General features: G+C 42.7%; 1 protein-coding gene across 9 annotated transcripts in view; it reads right to left on the minus strand.

Moving 5' to 3' along the window:
• Positions 1-22,595, minus strand: part of IKZF1 (IKAROS family zinc finger 1) — a 103,109-nt gene that overhangs the window by 61,313 nt on the left and 19,201 nt on the right. For all 9 annotated transcript variants that reach the window (XM_073332720.1, XM_073332717.1, XM_073332716.1 and 6 more), the window contains exon 3: positions 19,504-19,617. In XM_073332720.1, the coding sequence (XP_073188821.1) occupies positions 19,504-19,617 (114 nt within the window). The remainder of the gene's footprint in view (positions 1-19,503; positions 19,618-22,595) is intronic.

Below are 22,595 nucleotides of genomic sequence, written 5' to 3' on the forward strand. Positions count from 1 at the left end.
ATCAAGGGGAGTAATTTTATCCAGCTAATAAACATATTGGATATGCAACTATGCACAGTCAAAACAAGTTCTGTATTGTGACAGCCATGAAGTGAGTGATCAAAATCTGGCCATCTACCTTTTGCAAGCGTTCATGATGTGTTAAGATTATCAGCAAAGGCGTTTCCTGCTCTCCTAGCTTTTATGGAATCTTCAAAAATGTCTAGCAGACAAAGTTTTTGTCAAACTTCCTGTCAGCTCTTAGTTGCACGCTTCATATAGCATGTGGGGGCCATTAGCTTGCCTGAGTCTTTCTGTGACTTTTTAAAGCATCTGCTCAGTGTATTTTTTAAGGTAAATTACAACATTTGAATTTGAAACAACAAGCATCATGTATCAATTTCAGGAAACAGGATTTTTTTTTCTATCAGCTGTCAATTTAACTGCCTTCAGTTTTCACCAATATAACATAGCCAATATAACCAAATTTATACCTACAAGCATACAGATCATTGGTGTAACTAATAATAGACTGCTTGCTTATACATCCAAAATATTGTCATGATTCTGCAAACACTAAAACAGGTGAGTAAAATGAATGGGAGCAGCACCATTAAAGTCAAGATCTGAGAACAGGTAGAATAGGATCCTATCAAACATCATTCGTGTGAGACTCGCTTTTGCTGCTCCAGAAGGACAGCTCACATTTGACTGTTTTTCTCCTAGGACCTTGTCATAGTGTGTTAGAAAAGCCATTTGTCTGGAAAGTTAGACTCTTTCCAGGACAGATAAAGTACAACTCCTACACTGCTTAACCAAATCAAAAATAGTAGTTGCACCCAAAATGTATGTACTTTCCTTTCCTTGAAAAGTAAAAAAAAAAAAAAAAACCCTAGCAAATACATTCCTATGTCAGTCCAATATTGCTTCAAATGGCTTGTAAGGTCACTGCTGATCCAAACCCACAAAGAAGTGATACTCAGTCCTCAACATGCAAAATTCTCATGCCAGCACCTAGCCAGAGTAGCTGGGTTGCGGTGCTGGACAGCTGAATGTGGTGAAAAGCCTTTTCTACCAGCTGCAGAACAGCTCCAGGGAGGCTACTACTTCCTATCAGCTCAAGCAAACTTTCACACCCTTGATGTACCCACAGTGCAGTGTGGAGTACAAGAAGATCCATGAAGCAAAATATCTTCTTCCTCTCATCATCTGAAGACAGGTATGACTGAAGAGCGAATTTGGGCTACACAATCTTTATTACTAGCGCTGATGGCTAAGGGCTTGTCTGGACCAGAAACCATTGTGCTAGGTGCAGTACAAATACAGACAAAAGACATTCCCCTACCCCAAAGGGCTTACAATCTAAGAGTAAGAGAAGAGGCAATAGATGCACACAGACAGACTGACAGGGGAGTACACAATGAGACAATGTTGGTCGGCATGATAGGTAGTGGTCATCTCAGCACACCACAACCTAACCTCTGTCAATTTCTTTGTAGGCCTCATAGAATCATAGAAATGTAGGGGTCGAAGGGACCTCAAGAGGTCACCTAGTTCAGTCCCCTGTGCTGAGGCAGGACCAGGTACACCTCCAATGATAGGGATTCCACAACTTCCCTTGGAAGCCTTTTCCAGAGCTTAACTATCCTTGTAGTTAGAAATTTTTTCCTAATATCTAACCTAAATCTCCTTTGCTGCAGATGAAGCCTGTTATTTCTTGTCCTACCTTCAGTGAACATGGAGAACAACTGATCACTTTTCTCTTTATAACAGCTCTTAACATATTTGATTCTCATTTTGTAGTGCATTTGACTTTTTTCTACCTAAGTGTAGTACTTTGCACTTCTCCTTATTGAATTTCAAATTTTTGATATCAGACCAATTCTCCAGTTTATCAAGGTCATTTTGGAATTCTAACCCTGCCCTCCAACTTGCTTGCAATCCCTCTCAGTGTGTGTCATCTGCAAATTTTATAAGCATACTTTCCATTCCATTACCAACATCATTAATGAAGATATTGAATAGTACCAGACCTAGGACTTCCCCCTGTGGGACCCCACTGGATAAATCTCCCAGTCTGATACCAAATACTTTGAATATGGTGTTTCAACTAGTTGTGCACGCACTTTACAGTAATTTATTCTAGACCACATTTCCATAGTCTATTTATGAGAATATCATGTGGGATTGTGTCAAAAGCCTTACTAAAATCAAGATATATCATGTCTACATCTTTCCCCGATCCACTATGCCAGTAACCCTGTCAAAGAAGGAAATTAGGTTGGTTTAGCATGATTTGTTCTTGACAAATCCATGTTGGTTATTATTTATCATTCTATTATCCTCTAGGTTCTTACAGATTTTTTAATAGTTAGTTCCAATATCTTTCCAAGTATAAAAGTTAAACTGACTGGCATAGCAGTCCCCAGATCCTCTTTGTCCCCTTTTTCAAAGGCAGGTACTATGTCGGCCCTTCTTCAGTCCCGTGGGACCTCACCCTCAATGAGTTCTTAAAGATAATCACTAATGGTTCCAAGCTCACTTCAGCTATTTCCTCAGGTATCCTAGGGAGAATTTCATGAGACTCAGCCCACTCGAAAACATTTAACTTATCTAAATATTCTTTAACCCATTCTTTTCCGATTGTGGCTTGCATTCCTTCCCTCTTGTTGTTAAAATTAATTATGCTAAAACATCTGGTTACAATTAACCTTTTTAGTGAAGAATGAAATAAAATAGTTATTAAACACCTCCAGCTTCTTGATGTCATCAGTTATTAGCTCTCCTTCCCTCTAAGTAGCGAACCAGCACATTCATTCGTCTTTCTCTTGCTCCTAATGTACTTACAGAAGCTCTTCTTATTCTTTTTTATGTTCCTTGCTAGTTGTAACTCAGTTTGTGCCTTATCCTTTCTGATTTTGTCTCCACATGCTAGTGCTAGTCTTTTGTACTCCTCCTTAGCCATGTGTGCATCTTTCCACTTTCTGCAGGGTTCCTTTTGGATTTTTAGGTCATTAAAAAGCTCCTGGATGAGCCATATTGGTCCTTTACTATTCTTCCTCATGGCATAGGAAAGTTGCAAGGAGGGGTTTGAAGGAGAGCAGTGAAGTGGCTTTATGGACGTTTATGCACAGATCCTCCAAAGCATGAGGGACAGCACTGGAGAAAGCACAAAGGGGCTTGTTTAAAAATCTAACAAGTGGGAAATAGAGGCTGGCATCACTGGCCAACTGAAGGCAGAAGTACACCTTTCAATACTGAATGAGAGATGATTGGTATAGTGGAGATAAGCCATGAAGGGCCTTGAAAGTGAAGACAAGTAGCTTATGTTTGATGTGATAGAGAAAAGGGAGCCAGTGGAGGGATGCAAAAAGAGGTGTGATATGGCCAAAGTGACAATCTAGGAGAATGATCTTGACAGTAGCATTCTGAACTGATATGAGCAGGGCAAGACTGCATTTGTCAAGGCCAGAGAAAAGGATGTTGCAGTAACCTAGTGGGTTTAGCTGAACAGGAACAAAGTACTCTTGTTCCGGAATACAAGTGTCCATACATGGAGTTATTCTGGAACAACTGTGTGTGTGTGTAGACAAACCCTAAGCCAGAAGCAACCCAGTTAGATTCTCAGAGTCCAATGTGAGTGTTTGAGGGCTGGCCATTAGAAAACTATCTTTTTACTTGTAAATTAAGCAAATTTGACCTGGAAGTCACAGACAAAAATATGGAACATCTATTTTTACACAGTCAATTTTTCTTATACTAGAACTGCATTTTAAGGCTGTATTTTCACATGAGGCTTTGAGATTAGATGCCCGACTCCCATTCACTTTCAGAGGGATTTGGCACCTAATTCCCTTAGGCTCCTTTGAAATTCTCAGTCATTATTATTATTTTTATAATATCACAGTAGCGCCTGAAGCCCCATTGTGCTAGGCAAACACACAGCAATAGTCCTTAGCCTGGAGAGTTTGCCATCTAAATTGTCAAAAGATGGGTCATCTGTTTCTTCCAATTTTTACCACAAATGGAAACAGAGTTCCCAGCAAAGTCACTGTGTGCATGCACTCAGGCATCTGAGGGTAAAATGTTGCTCTCACATGGTCCCAGAGGGGAGACAGAGGAAAACGTTAAGAGTTTCATTTTCTCTGGCTCATCTTTTACATCAAACGAATGTGCAGTGCCTGTTAGTACTGCAGGAGCGCAGCCCGCTGTGGGAAACCTTCCCAGCAGGTCTTGTGAAATTGCTTCTGCCGATGCAAATATGCTATTTGCTAGAGCTACCCAGAGCTATCTGATGAACTCCCATCATATGCCTGAATGTGAAAAACACAACCCACAGCCCAGAATGTGTGGATCACTATGTTCTCAGGAAGTACGCAAGTAACATAAGTACTTGCGCTCTGTCTCACTGGCGGGGAGTTGTGGGGGGGAGATCACACAGCAAACACCAGGCCTCACACAGGAACGCTGGGGTCTGCTTTTTGCTCAACTAGCCTAGGCTTTGTGAAGTGCTGTATTTTGCACCAACCTGTAGGTCCCCTGCACTGTATTGGAGGTGGTTCCTTAAATATCACATACATTTTCTGGGACTGGAGAATAGAAACATTGTTAACTACTACTACTTCTGTTCAGAGTTGTTCTTTATTTTAATTGCTCTTTCATATTCAATTGCTTAATCCATTATTGAAACATCTCTTACGTTATCAAGCTAGAAGGCATGCATCAGCTTTTACTGGGAAGCGTATGTCAAACAGGAGATACAAGATATTGTATCTGTATTTTCTATGTGATTGTTTTTTCAACATGATACGGATATCCCTCAGTTCCAAGGACAAGATGCCTCAAAAAGTATTAGTGTGCATTACTAAATTTGCTATCAGATGATAAAAAAGTAAAAAATTAGACTTAATGATCTAAAAAATTATATGCTAAGAGCTGAATATGCTGAACTAACCCTTTAAAGTTTCATTAACTTGCCCTTCTGTCTCTCATAGAGTCTCTACTTGATTGACACTCTAGGTAACAACTTTAAGAAGTAAAGCACACTTGCCAGTCAGTGAGTTAGCACCTGAGTTTGTGTATACTTAGGGGATAATCCTGCTCCCAATGAAGTAAACTGCACAATTACCCTTCACTTCAGTTGGGTCCAATACAGGAGTGTGGCACCTCTTCTGACAAAGGCCCACATCTTGCCCTTCCACCCATAAACCCTATCTGTGGGAAGGAAACAGGGCACCCAGGAAACTAAGTGCAATGTCCACCTATTGCTACTCTCTGGGGCCTTGGAGATGGCAAGGGCTAAACCTATGGAGTCATGGTATCCATGGAGAACTCTGTTCCCAATCCCTTGGATCCTAGGGAATCTGTGGGCTGTTCTGCAGGCTTCCACCTTCAACAGCACACCTCCCTTGGGAGTCATGATGCCACAGGATGCCCTCCATCCTCTAACTGTGCAGTAGATGCTGCAGAGAGGACTCTGATGGTCTGGTTGTCCCCTCACTTACACTAGTATAACTTCAGACTTCAACAGAGTCACTCACTCCTGATTTACACTAGTGTGAGTGAGAGGAGAATCAGGCCCTCAGAGTAATGCTGCCTTTAATGACTAACTTAAATCCATGTTGCAGAGTATAGTGCTCAGAGGCAAGAAGAAAGAGGGACTTGTGAAGATGAGGAGGACAGGGTGTGCAGCATGCTACGTTGATTTTGTTCCTGTCTTTGTAAGACTTTTCTGGCCCATTTTATTTTCGTACTCTCTTCTGCTGCTCGCAGGACAGTGTTCATGGGCACACTGCATTTACACAACCTCTGAGAGATGCAATGAATACGAAACTAAAAACTAAACATATTCTCCCCAGCTCCTGCCCACTTCCCAATTGGAATTTACACTGCTAGCTCTGTCAGATTAGAAGGGATACTGTCAAATTAGCAGCAACTAATCTTTTCCTCTCCTGTGTTTGAAAAAAATCTGTTTTGTTATTTGTATTTATTTTGCAAAATGCATACTTCAGTGCTCTTTGTTCTTTAAAAAATTGCTTGAAGCCTGTCCTCAAGAGAAATCCTACACCAATAAATCTCTGTATGTGTGATTTGACTTTAAATGTATATAATGTAGCCTTGTGTGGGTGTGGGTGTATTTACATACATTTACACAAACACCGAATAGTGTTTCTATACATAAGTGTGTGTGTGTACACATGAGAGAGAGAGAGAGAAAGAGAGAGAGAGAGAGAGAGAACTCATGCATGGTGGAGTAACATACAGTGGCTGGTTCGGAAACACTGCTGTTTCAAGCTTCCAGGGGGGCACCATAAAAACAAATAAAAAAAATAAATAAAAATGAGGATTTTTAAACTAAAAGTATCTCGGCACTGGCCCTGTAACACCAAAGGCTCAAACTTGTACTGTAGAAATCAGTCTCTTTCATAGCATGGAGGGAGACCTGTTAATGTGTAATTACAGAACTAACAAAATGAGACATTTCCTGCACTGTTTTGCAAGGAGTAACAAATTCCAGTTAACATCACAATAAGCCCATGCTAGGATACCAATTTCACTAGAATCTACTTGCAACGCTGTGGTAAGATTAAGCAAATGTGTTCATACCGCAGGTAATACCTCATTACCATTAATTATTCCATGCCTTCTGCATGTGATGGGCTATTGAAATCTTCTGTTAGTGTATTAACATTTGTTATACTTATTTCGACAGTTGTGTGTTCAAACAGGCAGCAACAAAACAAGACAGAGAAGTCCAATTCCCACTTCATTTTTAGAACAATGTTGCTCTAGACCTGCAGTATAAACATGCTCCAGCAATCCCCTTAGTTCAGCAGCCCTTTTCTAATTCCAGCAAAGTGATGTTTCAGTGATAAAATTGTTCAGATTCTGGGAGAAAGGCTCAGTCCAGGTACAGAAAGGAAAGTGCAAGTGTCCTTGTGATACAGTAGTACGAACTAACCATGGGGGAATCCTACAGCGTTTAGTCAAAATCCCCATGCAAGCCACTGCTTCATTGGCTTGCAGTGGAAACCTGAGTGAGCTGTGCACTCACAGTAACCAATGTACGGCAGAAGCATGAGGAATGTGGGGAGGGAGGTCAAGGGGGTCTCAGATGAAGCAGAGTGATTTGCAGTTGGCTGGCTCAGGCCAAAAGGGGAGCAAGGCTGGCCAGGGTGGGGACATGGCCAATTCAGTGCATTCCCCAGTCAGCCTGCACCATCAAGGCTCCTATGAAACCCAGCTGCAAATCAAAACCGTTCTCTCCAGCCAAATGTCTGCTCTCTCCCAAGGGTGAATTCTCTCAGGGCCCACCTATAGGCAGTAGGGTAGACTCCAGCCCACTGACCTTGCAGTAAGAAGAGTAGGATTATACCTATCAGTTTACTTTTAGTGGGGATCTCTTTACATGCACAGGAAGAAACACGCAAGGGTCTTCTCTGAAAAGACTCTGTCATGTGGGCAGACTGAAAATTTGTTTACAAGCTGTTCCACTTTGCATTTAGCTGTGACACTCAGAGTACCTTACCCAGAACTGAAGAGCTCTCTGCGACTCAAAAGCTTGTCTCTCTCACCAACAGAAGTTGGTCCAATAAAAGATATGACCTCACCCATCTTGTCTTTACAAAAAAGAGACTGTTCCGTGTGAACGAAACAGGCTTAGTGATATTCCTTGGCTGGCAATGCTCATTTCAGTGCTAATGAAGACTTTCTGCTTTAACATCAACTACTGATGCCACTTGCAAACACTGAAACATATATTTACCACAGGAATTACATGCATATAACCCAGTTCACACCACACTAAAATGCAAATGTAACTTGAAAGGGAAAGGACCAGCCTTTCACTCCCCAAAATTGTGCCAGGATTCAAAATTAAGACACAGATCTCCTGGCTTAAACAAAACAACAAGAAGAAGCAAACATTTATAAGTCTGGAAGTTCACATCCATCCAAGTGGGGATGTTTGCTGCTCACAGCCTGTTGTAAATACAGGATGATTTTAAGTGATGAAATATGGACAATATTTTTTCTTTTTTTATAAATTGCAACACATGCTGAAAGCATCTCCAAATTCACTTAAAGCACACCTTTCATTTCCCTAGAAATTTCTGTTAGGTTATTAAATTCTAATTTCTGTTAAAGCTCCTTTTCAAATAAATAAATAAAAAGAAAGGCTCATCTCCTTTCACATAATAGTCCAGAGCAAACAAGGTTACTGAAAACTTTGTAAGAGCAACTTCCTCAAAAGATATATTTTCCAGGGCAGAAAATAGGGTAGAAAATTTGGCTTACAATTTAAGTTCTACTTACACGTTTTAGTGAGTACATGAGTCTCTTCTGCTTTTAAAATTCTCTGGTAGCTCACTTTGGAGAGTGGAAGAAAAATTCTGACTAAACTGGGGTGGAGGGGAGCGCAGGAGAGGAGCAAAAGTGACAGTTGGCAACCAAAATTTGGATTTATTTAAACATCTCTCTGCTCAGTAGGAAATTAATGGCAAATTAGCTGTCTGCTTTATAGACAGAATTGTCTACACGTCCAGGGTAACATTTTCAAAAGTTCCTAAGACCTAGATCCTCAAAGGTATTTAGGTGCCTCGCTCTCAGTGATTCCAATGGGAGTTAGATGCCTAAATACCTTTGAGAATCTGGGCCCGCGTGACTTAGGAGCCTATGTCCCATTTTCAAAAATGATATAGTTAGGCACCTCAAGCTCATCGACTTCAACAGGAGTTAGACCACTAGGCACTTCTGAATATCCCACGAGGCATCTTTAGGCATCAAAATACCTTCAAAATGGTGTCCTAAGTCACTTTTGAAAATGTTATCCCTAATCTAAAAATGTAAATGAAACAAGGAAATAGCAGCAAACTGGAAAAAAAAACCACTGAGTACTACCCTGATATTTAGTTTTCCCACATTCATCTTTACAACATAAAATTCCGTCTTTGTGGGTAGGAGTGGCAGGGGGAAGCCTGTAATGTTAGGTAGCGCATGTGCAGCTTTTTACTGCCTGCTTCTTCTTCTTCTATCTTATGCATTCCAGAGTGTATATAACTGAGGTCAGAGCTGGACTTTCTACAAGTTGTTTCCTGAAGCCATGACTCTGGTGAACAGGTTCCTTTTAGCTCACAAGTCAGCTGCCTGTTCTCTTCACACTATCTCTATAACTAAAAGTCTCATTGGTTTGCAATGAAAAGAGCAAAAAGTGTGCTGCTAGGAATTCAACCTTCTGCATTCAGTGCACAATTTCCCTACAGGGATCCATCTTGATTAGGGTTGGAGAGGACTTCAATTAACAGAACTGGAAAGATCCAGGGACACATTTCTGTCCCACTGAACTCAGCGAGCTTTTGTTATGGACTTTATGGGATCAAGAATTTAGAAAAGGAAACCGGAATAAATAAATGAGCTTTTCTTTTTCCCCTTCTTGATCAGAGATTTAACGCCTGCCTACATTGGGGAAATTTGCAGCTACCCTGACATGGTGCACTGGTGCAAACCACTAATGGAGACACACTGCCCTGGAGCAACTTATTGTAATCCTGGTGCAAGTGCAAGCTCCATTTTGCTTTGGTGTAGCACATCTATATTAGTGGTTTGCATCAATACAACTACATCAGTGCCAATGCCCCTGATGTACACAAGCACTAAAGGTCAGAGTTTCAAAGGTATTTAGGCCCCTAAAGATGCAGATAAACACCTAGGGGGAGTCTCAAAAGCAATGGTGCTTACATGTCTAGGCACTTTTGAAAATCCCACCAGGCACCTATCCAAACTTTTAGGGGCCTGCATACCTTTGAAAATCTGGCGCTAAGTTATGCAGTGCAACTTTAGCCCAAGTTACACATGTGTGGCAAGAGGATAATATGCTATTAGAAAAAGCAGAGTGAGCAGTTAGCTCCAAAGCTCAGGCAACAGTTGCTCTTTGCATTACGGCTTACACCAATCATCTTCTTGCTTTGGCTACAACCCTACAGCATGCTCATGTTTAGTCAGAACTTGCACATGTGACAGAGCGAGTCTGAGCCAAACAGTAAACAACAAATAATAAATATAAAAATGTGTGGACCTGCGACCCATTCAAGCTCTCTATACACAGTCATTCCCTTAAAATAACCTGAGGTTTAGCAAGCTACTGTCACAAAGGTCCTCCCCAATCTAAAATCTGCTCCCCCACATCCAGCAAAAGCCCAACTTGTCTGAGCTCTGCTGCAGCCATGGCTGAGATCCTGCTAGATAATTTTAACTCCCCAGCTAGAATGGAGCTTATCAGAGCAGAAGAGATGTACTTCACAGATTAAAAAACAACTTCCTTTAACCGTAGATTAGATCAGCAGGCTCAGTATCCGTACTTAAAAGCCACATAGCTATGCACGCTGCTTGTCTCCAGTTTTGCCAAAGCTCACTGCTTGCTTAGGTCTTGTCTACACTACAAAGTTTTGTTGTCAAAAATTATGCTGCTTTAATTAAAGTGCTTTAATTAAAACAGCTGTTGCCTGTCCACACGAGGTCCTTGTGGTGGCAGAGTGCATCCACACTAGCAACTCTTGCATCCACACAGAGAGCAGTGCACTGTGGTAGCTATCCCACTGTGCAACTGGCCACAAGGCGATCTGGAAAGGGTTTGCAATGCCTCATGGTACAGGTACAGCGTCACATGATGCAGGTTTCTCAATCCCATCATTCCAGAGGCATCCTAGTAGATTATCAGCCCCTTTTTCAACTGAAGGGGGCAGGGAAGGGAGAGGAGAGTGGTGTGTCTGGGGCAGGGGAGACAGAAGGATGACTGGCCTATGCTGAGGTAGGGGGGAGGGGACCCCCCAAGTCAGCCCCCTGCTCTGCTCGGCACAGCAGTCTCTCCCAAAGCCGCCTCCTCTGCCTGCCTGCCTGCCTATAGTTCTGTGATTCCCTCCGAGTTCTCCCACAGCCTCCTCAACTGTGGGGCATCCTGTGCAGCTCTGTGAGCACTCCATGCATGAATGTCAAAGCAGCACAGCAATGGCTCCTGTCCCCCCTCCCCACCACCAGCCACTGTGTTCCTAGCGCAGGGCAGAACAGGAGCGTTCCACGTTAGTGATTTGCTCTTTGTTCCCCAAAGGGAGCAGCACACACAGCTGTCAGATACTTCCCGGAGCTTTGAAAGGGCAGGACGGGGCATGCCGGCAGGGCAGCAGAGATCAAAACAGTGAGCACAATGGTTCTGACAGGCATTGTGGGATACTGGTGGAAGCCAGTTATGTCGACAAAATGCACAGCAGTGTCTACACTGACACTTTGTTGCTTTAACTTGCTGCAAAAAGCTTTGCGCCTCTCGCTGAAGTGGTTTTATTTTACTGCCAAAAGTAGCTTTGCAGTGCGTACACCTCCCCTGTTTTGTCGGCAAAAGGCAGCTTTTGCCGACAATACTTTGTAGTGTAGGCAAGGCCTTACTTTCAACTGTGAAAAAATAACACTTGGACAGTTTAGTTTCTTCCCTGGCATAGCAAGTGACATTTACTAATGGACGTTTGCACAGCCCTCAGCAATGCTCTGGTACCCTTAAAATGGCATCAGTTCTACAAATTACACAACTTGGGTGAAAAAAGAAAAAAATACCATTCCCACCCAGAATGTTGTCATGTTTTGGGTAAAGAAGCCATTCCTCCACTTAAAGGATAAAGCATGAAAAAGCTGCTTGTAGAATATAACATCCACTGCCCCAAAGTATTATCCTATTTTTAGAAGTTATCCTAAATATGCATATTTAGGATAACTTCTGGGCTCAAGGAAGTCCTTGAAGTCAAGTGGTTATACCCAACAGCAGAATTTGACACAGGTTTTATGGTGGGTTCCAGGCTTACCTTCCACAGTGCCCTTTGTTAAAGTATTTTATGATAGGAGTAAGGCAGTGACCTGTATGATTACACTACCTAACATTTACCAATATAAATTATTCTTGCAACTTTGTTTTGAGAAGTTATCATGCCATTATTTGCAGCAGGCCTTTGAAATGCGGCAGGGACATAATTCTGGATTCAGGGAAATATCTTTCACGGGCCTCATGGAAATCTGTACCTATTTGTCTGCATTTATAAGCTAGTGAAAATAACCGTCACCTGTCTGTGTTGCACAGCTTGTTTTCAGCAGCATGGCAAAATCCTTCTATTTTCCATTAGCCCTCCACATCCATCACCTTAGTGCCTCACTCCAGCAATCCATATAAATATATGTGTAGTGCACGGACTCATTCTATCTAATGGGCAAATAGAATTTTTGCCAGGCTGATGTATAAACGATACATCACATATACCCCCCCACACCCCACATCTGTGGTAATGATATTTGTGTAATTTATCATGCACCTTTAAGAGTCCTTTTTGCACTCTGCCCACTAACCCATCTCCACCCTATTTACTCTAATATACAAAAACCCTGAGCTGTTTCATTCAGCCATATTTTTAAAAAGAACAACCTCTACAAAAATACTTTCCTCTCTACTTTCCTCTCAAATGTGGAATTTCCCACAAAATCATACTGGCCAGGGTCCAACTGCAGGCAATATTCAGAGCTGCACCAGTGACAGTTTTAAGGTCCAGTATCTCATGACTCCTTCAATGGAAGCTTTAGCCCATATGAGAGGGGAGATTCCCAGCTTCCCTATTTTAAAAAGTTTCTAAAACATATTGGTTGTAATTTTTTTTTCACTCCGTCAGAAACCTCTTCAGCTGGATTTATGATACAGCAGAAATCTGGCTTTATTCTGGAGGTTTAATAGAGAACTTCCAATACAAACATGCAAGTCTTCCCCAAACATTTCTAAAGTAGTTTTCTGTTACATCTTTGGTGCCTACAGAACACACAAGGTTTTACCAGCACTTATTCGGGATGATTCACACAACTCCCTCAGCACTTTGCCAGTCATGTGAGCAACATGGACATCCCAAACTGATGAAAGTGAACTCTTTAAGCCACACTCCAGCTTTACATTCACTCTCTCTCGCTCTCTCTGAGCTCTTACACACACAAGTATTTTATTATACATACACAGCACACACCCTTGTTGGCCACCAAGTGGATGAGACAGATTGGGTGACCGTAAAGAGTTTAGTTCTGTTGCTCTCCTAAATGCTTAATAGTTTTGGGCCCACAGTTCCACTGTCAAAATAGCAATTAACTGTACAGAGTAATATGGACTTATTGCAACCAATTGGACTGTGTTTTGCAATTTAGGGTGGTGCACTTCCCCTTTTGTTTTCCTGCCTTGTCTCCCTCTTTTTTAGCAGCCTTCTCTCACTTTTTCTCTGCCTGCACTCACCCAGTTGTGAGTTGCCACAGAACTATTTTAATGTTGAGCTGTAGTAGCTGGAACCTTCAGACACCTGTGTACCCTGGTATCCTCTTTGCCAGGTGCTAGAGTGCTTTAGGAGAAATAAAAGACCGTGGTATCCAGGAGTGAGAATCCTGGTATGCACCAGATCTAAGAAGGCAGTAATAAAAGTCACATCTCCTCTGAATCGCCAAGGCACCTGGAATAAAGGATGCTAGGGATGTGTCAGAGTCCCAGCAGTGCCAGGTGCTGAGGTTCAGTAACTAAGCAGGCTCCTACTGCAAATTAGGTCTGTGGGAGGGAGGTAACAGCCATTTACCAAACACAAATTAAAGGAGAGAGGAATAGCTATTGCTCTCCCCTTCCCCTTCACCCACCCCGCTATTATTTTTTAAATGAGTTGAGAAAACTGACTGGAGTTTTTAGTTTACAGTAAAAGCCATCATGCCTTGGGTTAAAAGAGTAACCCCCCACCCCCGCCCTCTAAAACCTGTGACTTTGGGCATTTTACCTCACAGTCTGTCCACATTTTAACCTATGGGGAGGAGTTTTCCCCACTTCCTCTGGGGAGGAGGAATGGTCTTATGGTCTATAAATTCCAAGCCCATAGCAATCACCTGCTACTGAGCTGGTGGCCACTTTTACCTTTTGTTTACAAAGCCACTGGTTCTCTTCACTGCCCCCATTCAATTCTGAAATGAATATTTAAAGCAGCTGCTGTGAGTAAGCAATATGGATACCCACCTTTAGTTGGCAGCTACAGTTTCAGAAAATTAGTGAGCCCTGGGCCCACAATTTCTTTTCTGAGGCCTCATCTAAGCTTGGAATTTGCCTCCTATTTCAGCCATCAGTGGCCAGCCATTGATGTAGGTACACTTATGTAAACTCTAATGTAAGCAAAGGAAGCTTCTATTTGCACTGGTGGAAATGAAGATAAGTTACACCAGTGAAAATGGGGGCTTTACTGGTCTATTCTAAGGATCTGCACATCAGTGGCGGGCCACAGATGGCTCAAATCAGGGCAAATTCCCAGGGCAGAGAAGATCTTAAACTGTAACTGCCTATCAAATGCAAGGAGCTCAACAGTGACGATTCACAGCAGCTGCTCTAAATGTTTATTACAAAACTTGAATGAGGGCAGTGGGAATGGGGACCGAATATTGCAGGTCAGCTTTTTAATTAACAGTTAAACATGGGAAATAGGACTATGCATCTATGCAAGGTTATAATGCACTTATCACCAAAGGGTGGGATTTTCAGAAGTGCCGAAGGCCCAGATCCTCAAACTTCCATTGAAGTTAGGAGCCTAAATATCTTTGAGAAGCTGGGCCTTATGTGACTTAACACAAGTCAGTGGCTTTCTGTGGGACTTGTGCTCCTAAGTCACTTAGGCACTTTTGAAAATCTCACTTGTGGTTTCTAGGAGTAAAGATCCTGAAACTCAGAGTAGGAGGGTCTGGGTGAGCAGAGCAAAAGGAAAAGAGAAACGGTTATAGGTGCCAGATCAGAACAAGAAAGAAATCTAGGGTGGAGAAGAAAGGCAGGAAGGAGGTTTGGTAGACAAGGCAGCAGAAGTAGAGGTTGAAGGAGGAAGCTATTCAACCTCACAATGATCCAGGAGTTAGATGGTAAAGAAGTTGACAAGCTGATCAGGGAAATAAATGACTTAAATTATGTCCCCTGACCCTCTTTATTGGTGCTTTGCTCTGCTGGTTTAGAGTATTCTCAGAAGCCAGTGATGAGTTTACTTCTGCACAGAATATTTTCAAAGCTGCCTATCGTTTTCAGAGACAGAGATTTTGGTTGTCTCCATTTTTGAGTGTTCATCTAGAGGCACGTTAAAAGAGGCCTGATTTTTTTTAACAACTGCTGAGCACTAACACCTTGAAATCTGGGTCCCTTAAGCTGATTCAAGTTGGACATACAAAAACCGACACACCCCAAAATCACCAGTCACTAAAGAAAATCTTGGCTGGTGAATTTTGTTCTGTTACTCAAGGAATCAACTGTACCTTCACTTCTCTGAGAGATGGTGGCATATTAACAAGAATGTATTGTGTATACGTGTGAAAGCACCTGCACAGTGTTCACCAAAGGAAAGAAGAGCTTATGTGGGGCATTTTGCAGGCACTTAGGGTCATGTTTGTTGATCTATTGTTCTTTCTCCCCAGTCTTGTAACCACCTGCTACCATTCACACATGTGCACGGGACAGGCTAGTAAGCATTGGCCAATCTATGCAGCGAGCACTTCCTGTCAAGGGAAAAGAGTTTCAGTATGTTCCCTTTTTAGCAGGTCTGCAGCATAAGGTTCAACGCTCAGGTTACCATAGGAGGAGGTGGGAGAGGAGATTTTCAAAGGCACAAAGGGGAGTTAAGTGCCTATCTTTCTGTCTAAAATAACTTATGTTCCCTGATCTTTTGACCTTTAAAATGCTAAATGGATTAATAAAGGTAACTAACGTTCTGAGCATGAGGTTAGACGTTTCGTTCAGTGCAACTACAAATCTGACTAAGCAAACAGTCCATTTGGAACATTTCAACCTCAGGGGTATGTCATCCCTTCAAAATTTCTCATCTAATGTTACCAGTTCATGGTGGACAATAGTTACTCCTTCCATTTCACCAAATAGTAATTTCCAATGATATCTCCAGTTGGCTTACATTTCAGCTACCCTCCAGAGTCTAGCTGCTCTTCAGCACACACGCCCACAATTCTGGTTAACAGTAAATGCTACATGCATGCAGTAAGGAGAGAACTGATCTTCTAAGGGGTCATGGTACAAACATAACCACAGGCTGAAAGGCACTGGAATGCAGAGTATTGCCATTGCCTAAGGAACCAGATAGAACACTGGGAAAGTCTTTAGGATTAAAATGTGCCCGGCCATCTTTTTTCATCTGTATCTTGTGTAATTACCATGGGCCACATGCTCTCCCTCTGCTACAGCGCGTATAGAACTTGTGGGTCATTACAATAATCTGCTGTCCTCAACCATCTCCCCCTTTCCTCCAAACTGCCTTCCAAGGTTGTCTTGATATTTGACTTATGATCTCGGATAACACACAGAGAGGGGAAGAAACTGGAGTAGCAATGACTCCTTTCACGTGCAATGTAAGGAGTTTCTGCACTTCTATGCCACCATCACAGTGGTAACAGGTTCTACTCCTAGCTGTCTAGCAACTTATTTGGCCCAAACATTGTAGTATCTCTGCTATTGCATTCATTAAACCTTGACTGACATTAACCTTTTTCTGGATGGGGAGCCACCATATCAAACCAAAGGGCCTCTGGAGGCCATATTTCACTGACTATGTAAAATGCATGCTGCATGTCAAGCCTTGCTGATGGGAGATGAAAGTCAGGTATTTAACTCTGACAAAGATGGAATGATAAACAAAATGCCTGCCTGTTCAGCTGGAGGGACCCTGGAACATGCACTGATAAGTATTGTGAAAGCAGAATTAGATTCTCCCTTATTATGAATCCCATCTTCACTTTTTTTAAAAAAAAGGTAGCAAGCAGATGCATGTATTATACTCCAGACAGCACTAGGATTGTGTGGCATATGAGGTAGTTGTTATGAAATTGAGGCCTTTTAAACAGGATAATATAATTTTCGAAGAAAAACTATGGTTAGCTCCAGGAGAAGAGATTGTTAGAAAGGAGGAAAGCAAATCCAGCTCTGGGGTCTAGAGAAATAATGTAAGTGTTGGATTCAGTGGCTATAATGAATGGTGCCCAGAGAGCAGAGTATTGCAAATTGTCTTTATTGTTATATAGGGCAGAGCATCTCTTCCTTGCAAGAATGTAACCCCTGTCACCCAAGTAGCCATGGATAGAACATGAGGGTCTTTGAGCAGCTGTAGAAAGATATGCTGCAGTCAAGATGACGAAGACCCGTTTTACCACTGGGATCCTATGAGGACGAGAGATACATTTCATTGTACAGGGAAACCCAAGAACAATGTGTTTATTTTACAAAAACTCACTGTAGATACGTACTACTTTGCAGTCTCACCACAGGCATGCTGAGAAGCCTATAGGAGAGTTGCACCAACAGCAAAGGTTGGTTTCAGCATGGCCCATTTTGCATAATCTGTGTGCGGTTAAATAAATTCGATGTAATCAAAATATTGGCTGTTTTAAAAGTTATCTATATTTACCAGTTATTTGATTAGGAGGTTTTAAATCAAGATTTGAATATGTGGTAATAGCAGGTTATTGTGGGGGAGTGATTCAGTTTACTGATCATGTTAACAAAGATATAAAGGGCAACATTTTCAAAAACAGGTGCCTAAAGTTAGATTCCTAAATTCACAAGTGGCCTGATTTTCAAAACTACTGAGTGTAACACTGACAGACCCCAGTCGTCGGCAGGCAGGATTGAACCTGGAACCTCTGGAGCTTAGTGCATGAACCTCTACTGCATGAGCTAAAAGCCATCTGCCTCTTTGCTAAGGCTGTAGAGCAGACTCATTAATCTCTCTCTAAGTGATCTCGGTGCCACTAGATGGGACAGAACACCACACCCAGGAAGAGTGTGGGTTACACTGAGCACCTGTACATTTTTTTTTCCTTTTTTAAATAGAGTCAGACCACTTATTTTGCCTAATTATGGCTTTAGGAGCCTAATTTTATGCTCCTACTTTTGAGAATATTTGCTTAAGCACTGAGCACAATGAAGACTCCCAAGGCAGTATTGGGCTGGCGGTTCTATTCATTGCTCCGCCACTGCCCTGCAGGGTCAGTTTGGGTGAGCCATTTCCCCTCTTTGTGACTCCTCTTCCCCCCGATCCTTCGTGTGTCTTCTCTGTTTAGAGTATAAACTCTTCAGAGCAGGGACTCTCTCAATCTTTTGTTTATACAGGCTCTCGCCCAATGGGTCCCCATCTCTACTGGGGCCTTTAATTGCTACCATAAAATAAACCCTTCTCCTGGCACCTCTGTTTATCCAAATATCAATGGAATTTTACTAACCCCCAGTGCCGGCAGACAGGCAAGAAGGGCATTTTAATATGTATTGCCTTTTCCTACCAAAAGGGACATTTCAGTCTTTCCTGGTATTAATCCCAGATTTGGAAGGCAGAGGAAACGTTGATTCTGTGGCTCTGTAAATTCCTTCTGAGTGGGCCACCTCAGTGTAGACAAGGAGCAGAACAGGCATATTTGAATATTTTACTCTACCAGAGTAGAGTGTGTCAAGCAGCAACAGACCCAATCCTGCACACTAGGCTGTGGGTAAATGATTCTGGGCTTGTCTACACACTGCATTAGTCCACAACAGACAGGTGTAAATTCTGGTGTGCACTATCGTGTTGCACACTAACTGTGGACTCTGTTGGCATGCACGAAAACTTCCCTAGTGCATGTTAACATAGCTCCATTTCCAACAATACTACATTAATGCACAGTGGAGGTCTTTTAGTGTGTGCCAGGAGGGTCCACATGGGCCAGTTAGTGCTTAACACACCAGTGCTCATTAGAATTCACACCCGTCTTCTGTGGATTAAAGGGCGAAGCAAACCCGCCCTTAGTCTAAGACGTATCAGCACTTTGCAAATCAGTTCTGGTTCATGATTAGCGGTAAGCTAATGGATTTGGCCATTTTGCAGATTACACAGGAAAGAGAAATTCAAGTGATTTTCAGGATATGCACAATAAAAACAGTAAGCATCATTGCAGAGCAATCTGTAAAAAGGTTGGACATACATAGCCAAAGACTTTGCAAGTTATGAGCAAACCATATGCCATAATGTGAAACGTCTGAAAAAATTCACCAAGCACAGAGCTAATGTGCTCATGGCCAAGCTAATGTTCAGATCAGAAAACTGAGTGTTCCACACGTTAACAAAATTGGAGTGAGCTTTATTTTGCTTTGGAACCACTTACTTCATAATCTATTACTGATCTCTACAGCAGAACAGTTTCCTATGCAGAATTAGAAGGGTTTCATCTCCTTGAGGGAGATGCATGTAACCAGTCATGCTTTAGAAACTAGACAAGTGGGAGGATCTTTCTAGTTCCTTTAGGATGACCTGGCCTGCAGACTGCATTCCCCTACGTGATGGCTGGGTGGAAAGCACTGAACAACCTCATTGAATTACCATTACTAAAGGGGATGAAGACTTCCTAGTATACCAGTCAACTATACAATGTTTTGTTTAATACTATGGTGGGCTAATATTTCTAAACACAACAGACCAACCATCTTACCCAAAACTCTGTCATTCTTCTGCTGTCCTCCTGTACTGGTTGAAAGGTCTTCTGGTACAGGCATGGGCTCATCTGCATCATCTGGGACATCACTTATTGGAGGACTTTCCTTGCCTAGTCACAGAAGAATAAATAATAACGTAAGATTAATAATATTGGCTGGAATAGCTAAAATACTTTCCAGGGACCCTAGCCTGCTATCCTCCTGCATGAAAAGCTCCTCCTGCAGTGGGAGTTATATGCACGGAAGAACACCCTTGCTAGATGTACTTTACCCATAACACCAAGGGACTTCTTACTTTCTTCCCTGGATGCTACATAAAGAAAAGTAGATTTTTGCTCTGGTGCTAGCAACTACTAACAGCAAAACTATACTGACAAATTGTCTAAATGCTCTAAAAGGTCTCCTCACAAATGACTAGTATGCACAGCAGGGGTGGGCAAACTTTTTGGCCCGAGGGCCACACTGGGGTATGGAAATTGTATGGTGGGCCATGAATGCTCACGAAATTGGGGGTTGGGGTGCGGGATGGGGTGAGGGCTCCAGCTGGGGGTGCGGGCTCTGGGGTGGGGCCAGAAATGAGGAGTTCAGGGTACTGGGCGGGTTAGGGTGTGGGGGGGTGAGGGCTCTGGTGGGGGCTGAGGATGAGGGGTTTGGGGTGCAGGTGGGGGCTCCAGGCTGGGACTGAAGGGTTCAGAAGGTGGGAGGGGGATCAGGGCTGGGGCAGGGGGTCGGGGCACGGGGGGGGGTGAGGGCTCTGGCTGGGCGTGCGAGCTCTGGGCTGAGATTGAGGGGTTCAGAAGGCGGGAGGGGGATCAGGGCTGTGGCAGGGGATTGGGGCATGGGGGAGGCTCAGGGGTGCAGGCTCCGGCCAGCACTTACCACAAGCAGCTCCCGGAAGCATGTCCCCCCCTCCAGCTTCATGGTGCAGCCAGGCAGCTCTGCGCGCTGCCCCATCCACAGGTGCCACCCCTGCAGCTCCCGTTGGCTGCGGTTCGTGGCCAATGGGAGCTGCGGAAGGGGCGGTGCCTGCAGACAGGGCAGCTCACAGAGCTGCCTGGCCACACCCCCGCGTACTACATAGGAGCCAGAGGGGGTCGAGTGAGGGGGGGAGGGTCATGCCGGCTGGAGTGTCGGAGCAGGACAAACTCCCAACCCCGCTCCTCGGCTGGAGCTGAGGGCTGGATTAAATAGCCTGATGGGACGGATATGGCTATAGTTTGCCCAGCCCGGTCTACAGCATGGCTTCACTCTTAGCCACACTTCTCACTGGCTGGCTCACAACACAGGCTTAAAAATGGCATGACGCTACAAGAAGCTTAGTTCTCTCAGCTCCCAGTGACTTCTGTTGCTCAGCGCCTTGCATGATTTGGCTTGCCAGTGCACTGCTGCCAGAATCAAGTACAACCCAACATGGTACTGCTTTGTGTTTTGTCATCTCTCGTTGGCAAAGTGAAACAAACCAATAGCTTGAATACAAGCTTTTTGCAGAATAAACAAATCAGGTTCCATAGCGATTTTTTAAAAAGGTAACATTTCAGTTCCAAACGCAAGACATTTCAGAAAATAATTCCACTCCTAATTACTGCATTATGACAGATGGGGAGGTTTCCTGTGTTAATTTTCATTCACTGTGGGTACAACCTTGTGTAGTACTATAGCATGCATTATCCTGCCAAGAGGCCCTCTTACAATGGCTTTAAACATTATGGGTCAAATTCAGGCCTGGTGTCACTCTACTGTAGCCAATGGAGTTATCTAGGAGATTAATTTAGACCACCATTATTAAAAGACAATTCTTTTATCAAACAATAAAAGAATGAGATAGACAATGGGCTGGATTCTGACCTCACTGATGTTGGAATAACACCACTAACTTTAACAGCTTTAATTACTGAGGTAATGAAGATCATCTACAAGTATCTGAAGATGGTGTAGAAAGGAAAGTGCTGCTAAGGACTTTGTGACTACATAACTAGGTATAAGGGGATTAAATTTAGAAGGGGAAAAAAAAGAAGTTGACTTAATTTCTTAATGATGAATTTATCAGATTGTAAAACAGTCTCCCAAGGGAAGCACCAGGAGCAGCATCAGATGAGTCATTTAAAACTACAGTGGACAAAGAACTTCAGGATAAACTGTGGGGACTAATCCCTGCACTGGCAGAAGGACAGACTATATCAGTTAAAATTTCTTTCACATCTCTAACTTCTATGGTATTTCCGTAAAGAGACAAATAATACTGACTAGATGTGGATGCCCAGCTGAAGATGGGTTGGGTAAGGGAAAGGAAGGAGCATGAACTCAGAGCAAAAAAGAACAAAGCAGGAAGTAAGCTGATTAAAATGTTTCGATTGTTATTTGCTCAGCTCCTTTGTGAAGTTAGCCCTGTAATTTCCTTGACTTTACAGGCTTTAAGGAACTTAAGAACTGCTAACAACTTTTTCACTGCAAGTCACAACTTGCCAAGCTGAGCTGCATCTTACGGAGAGGAGGCAGAGAGTGGGGTAATACGGCTTAAACATTTGAGCTATTTAAAAAAAAAAAAGGCAGAAGAAGAAGAAATTTAACTCATGGGTGAGGGTCATTCCCAATCAGAACCGGTTTCCCTAATCGTAGATTTTCCTTCGCAAAACGTATATATATATATATCTTACTATATGTTCCATTCTATGCATCCGATGAAGTGGGCTGTAGCCCACAAAAGCTTATGCTCTAATAAATTTGTTAGTCTCTAAGGTGCCACAAGTACTCCTGTTCTTTTTTTAAAATTTTGTATATCAAAAGCCACTTGCAAGTTTCAAGGCCCTATTGTGCTCTCCATTACACCAGTTAAAGCCCACATACGTACTCTAGATTTGGGAGAAGAGTGATCATAAAAAGCATCTGGCTTGTGTTTCTAAAGACCAGTTTAAATAGCTAACTGTAGACCACATGGAATAGCAAGCATAAAATCAGAACTTCATTCCTCCCCAAAGTTAAGCATCCTACCACCACATCTTTAAAGGAATCTTTTTGGGATTCAAAAAATAAAGTAAAATTAGAAGGTCAAGCACTTTGGCAGTTTACAGTAAATAACCAGGTTTGCCAG

Source organism: Lepidochelys kempii, chromosome 2, assembly GCF_965140265.1.
Source record: "Lepidochelys kempii isolate rLepKem1 chromosome 2, rLepKem1.hap2, whole genome shotgun sequence".
Taxonomy (NCBI): domain Eukaryota; kingdom Metazoa; phylum Chordata; order Testudines; family Cheloniidae; genus Lepidochelys; species Lepidochelys kempii.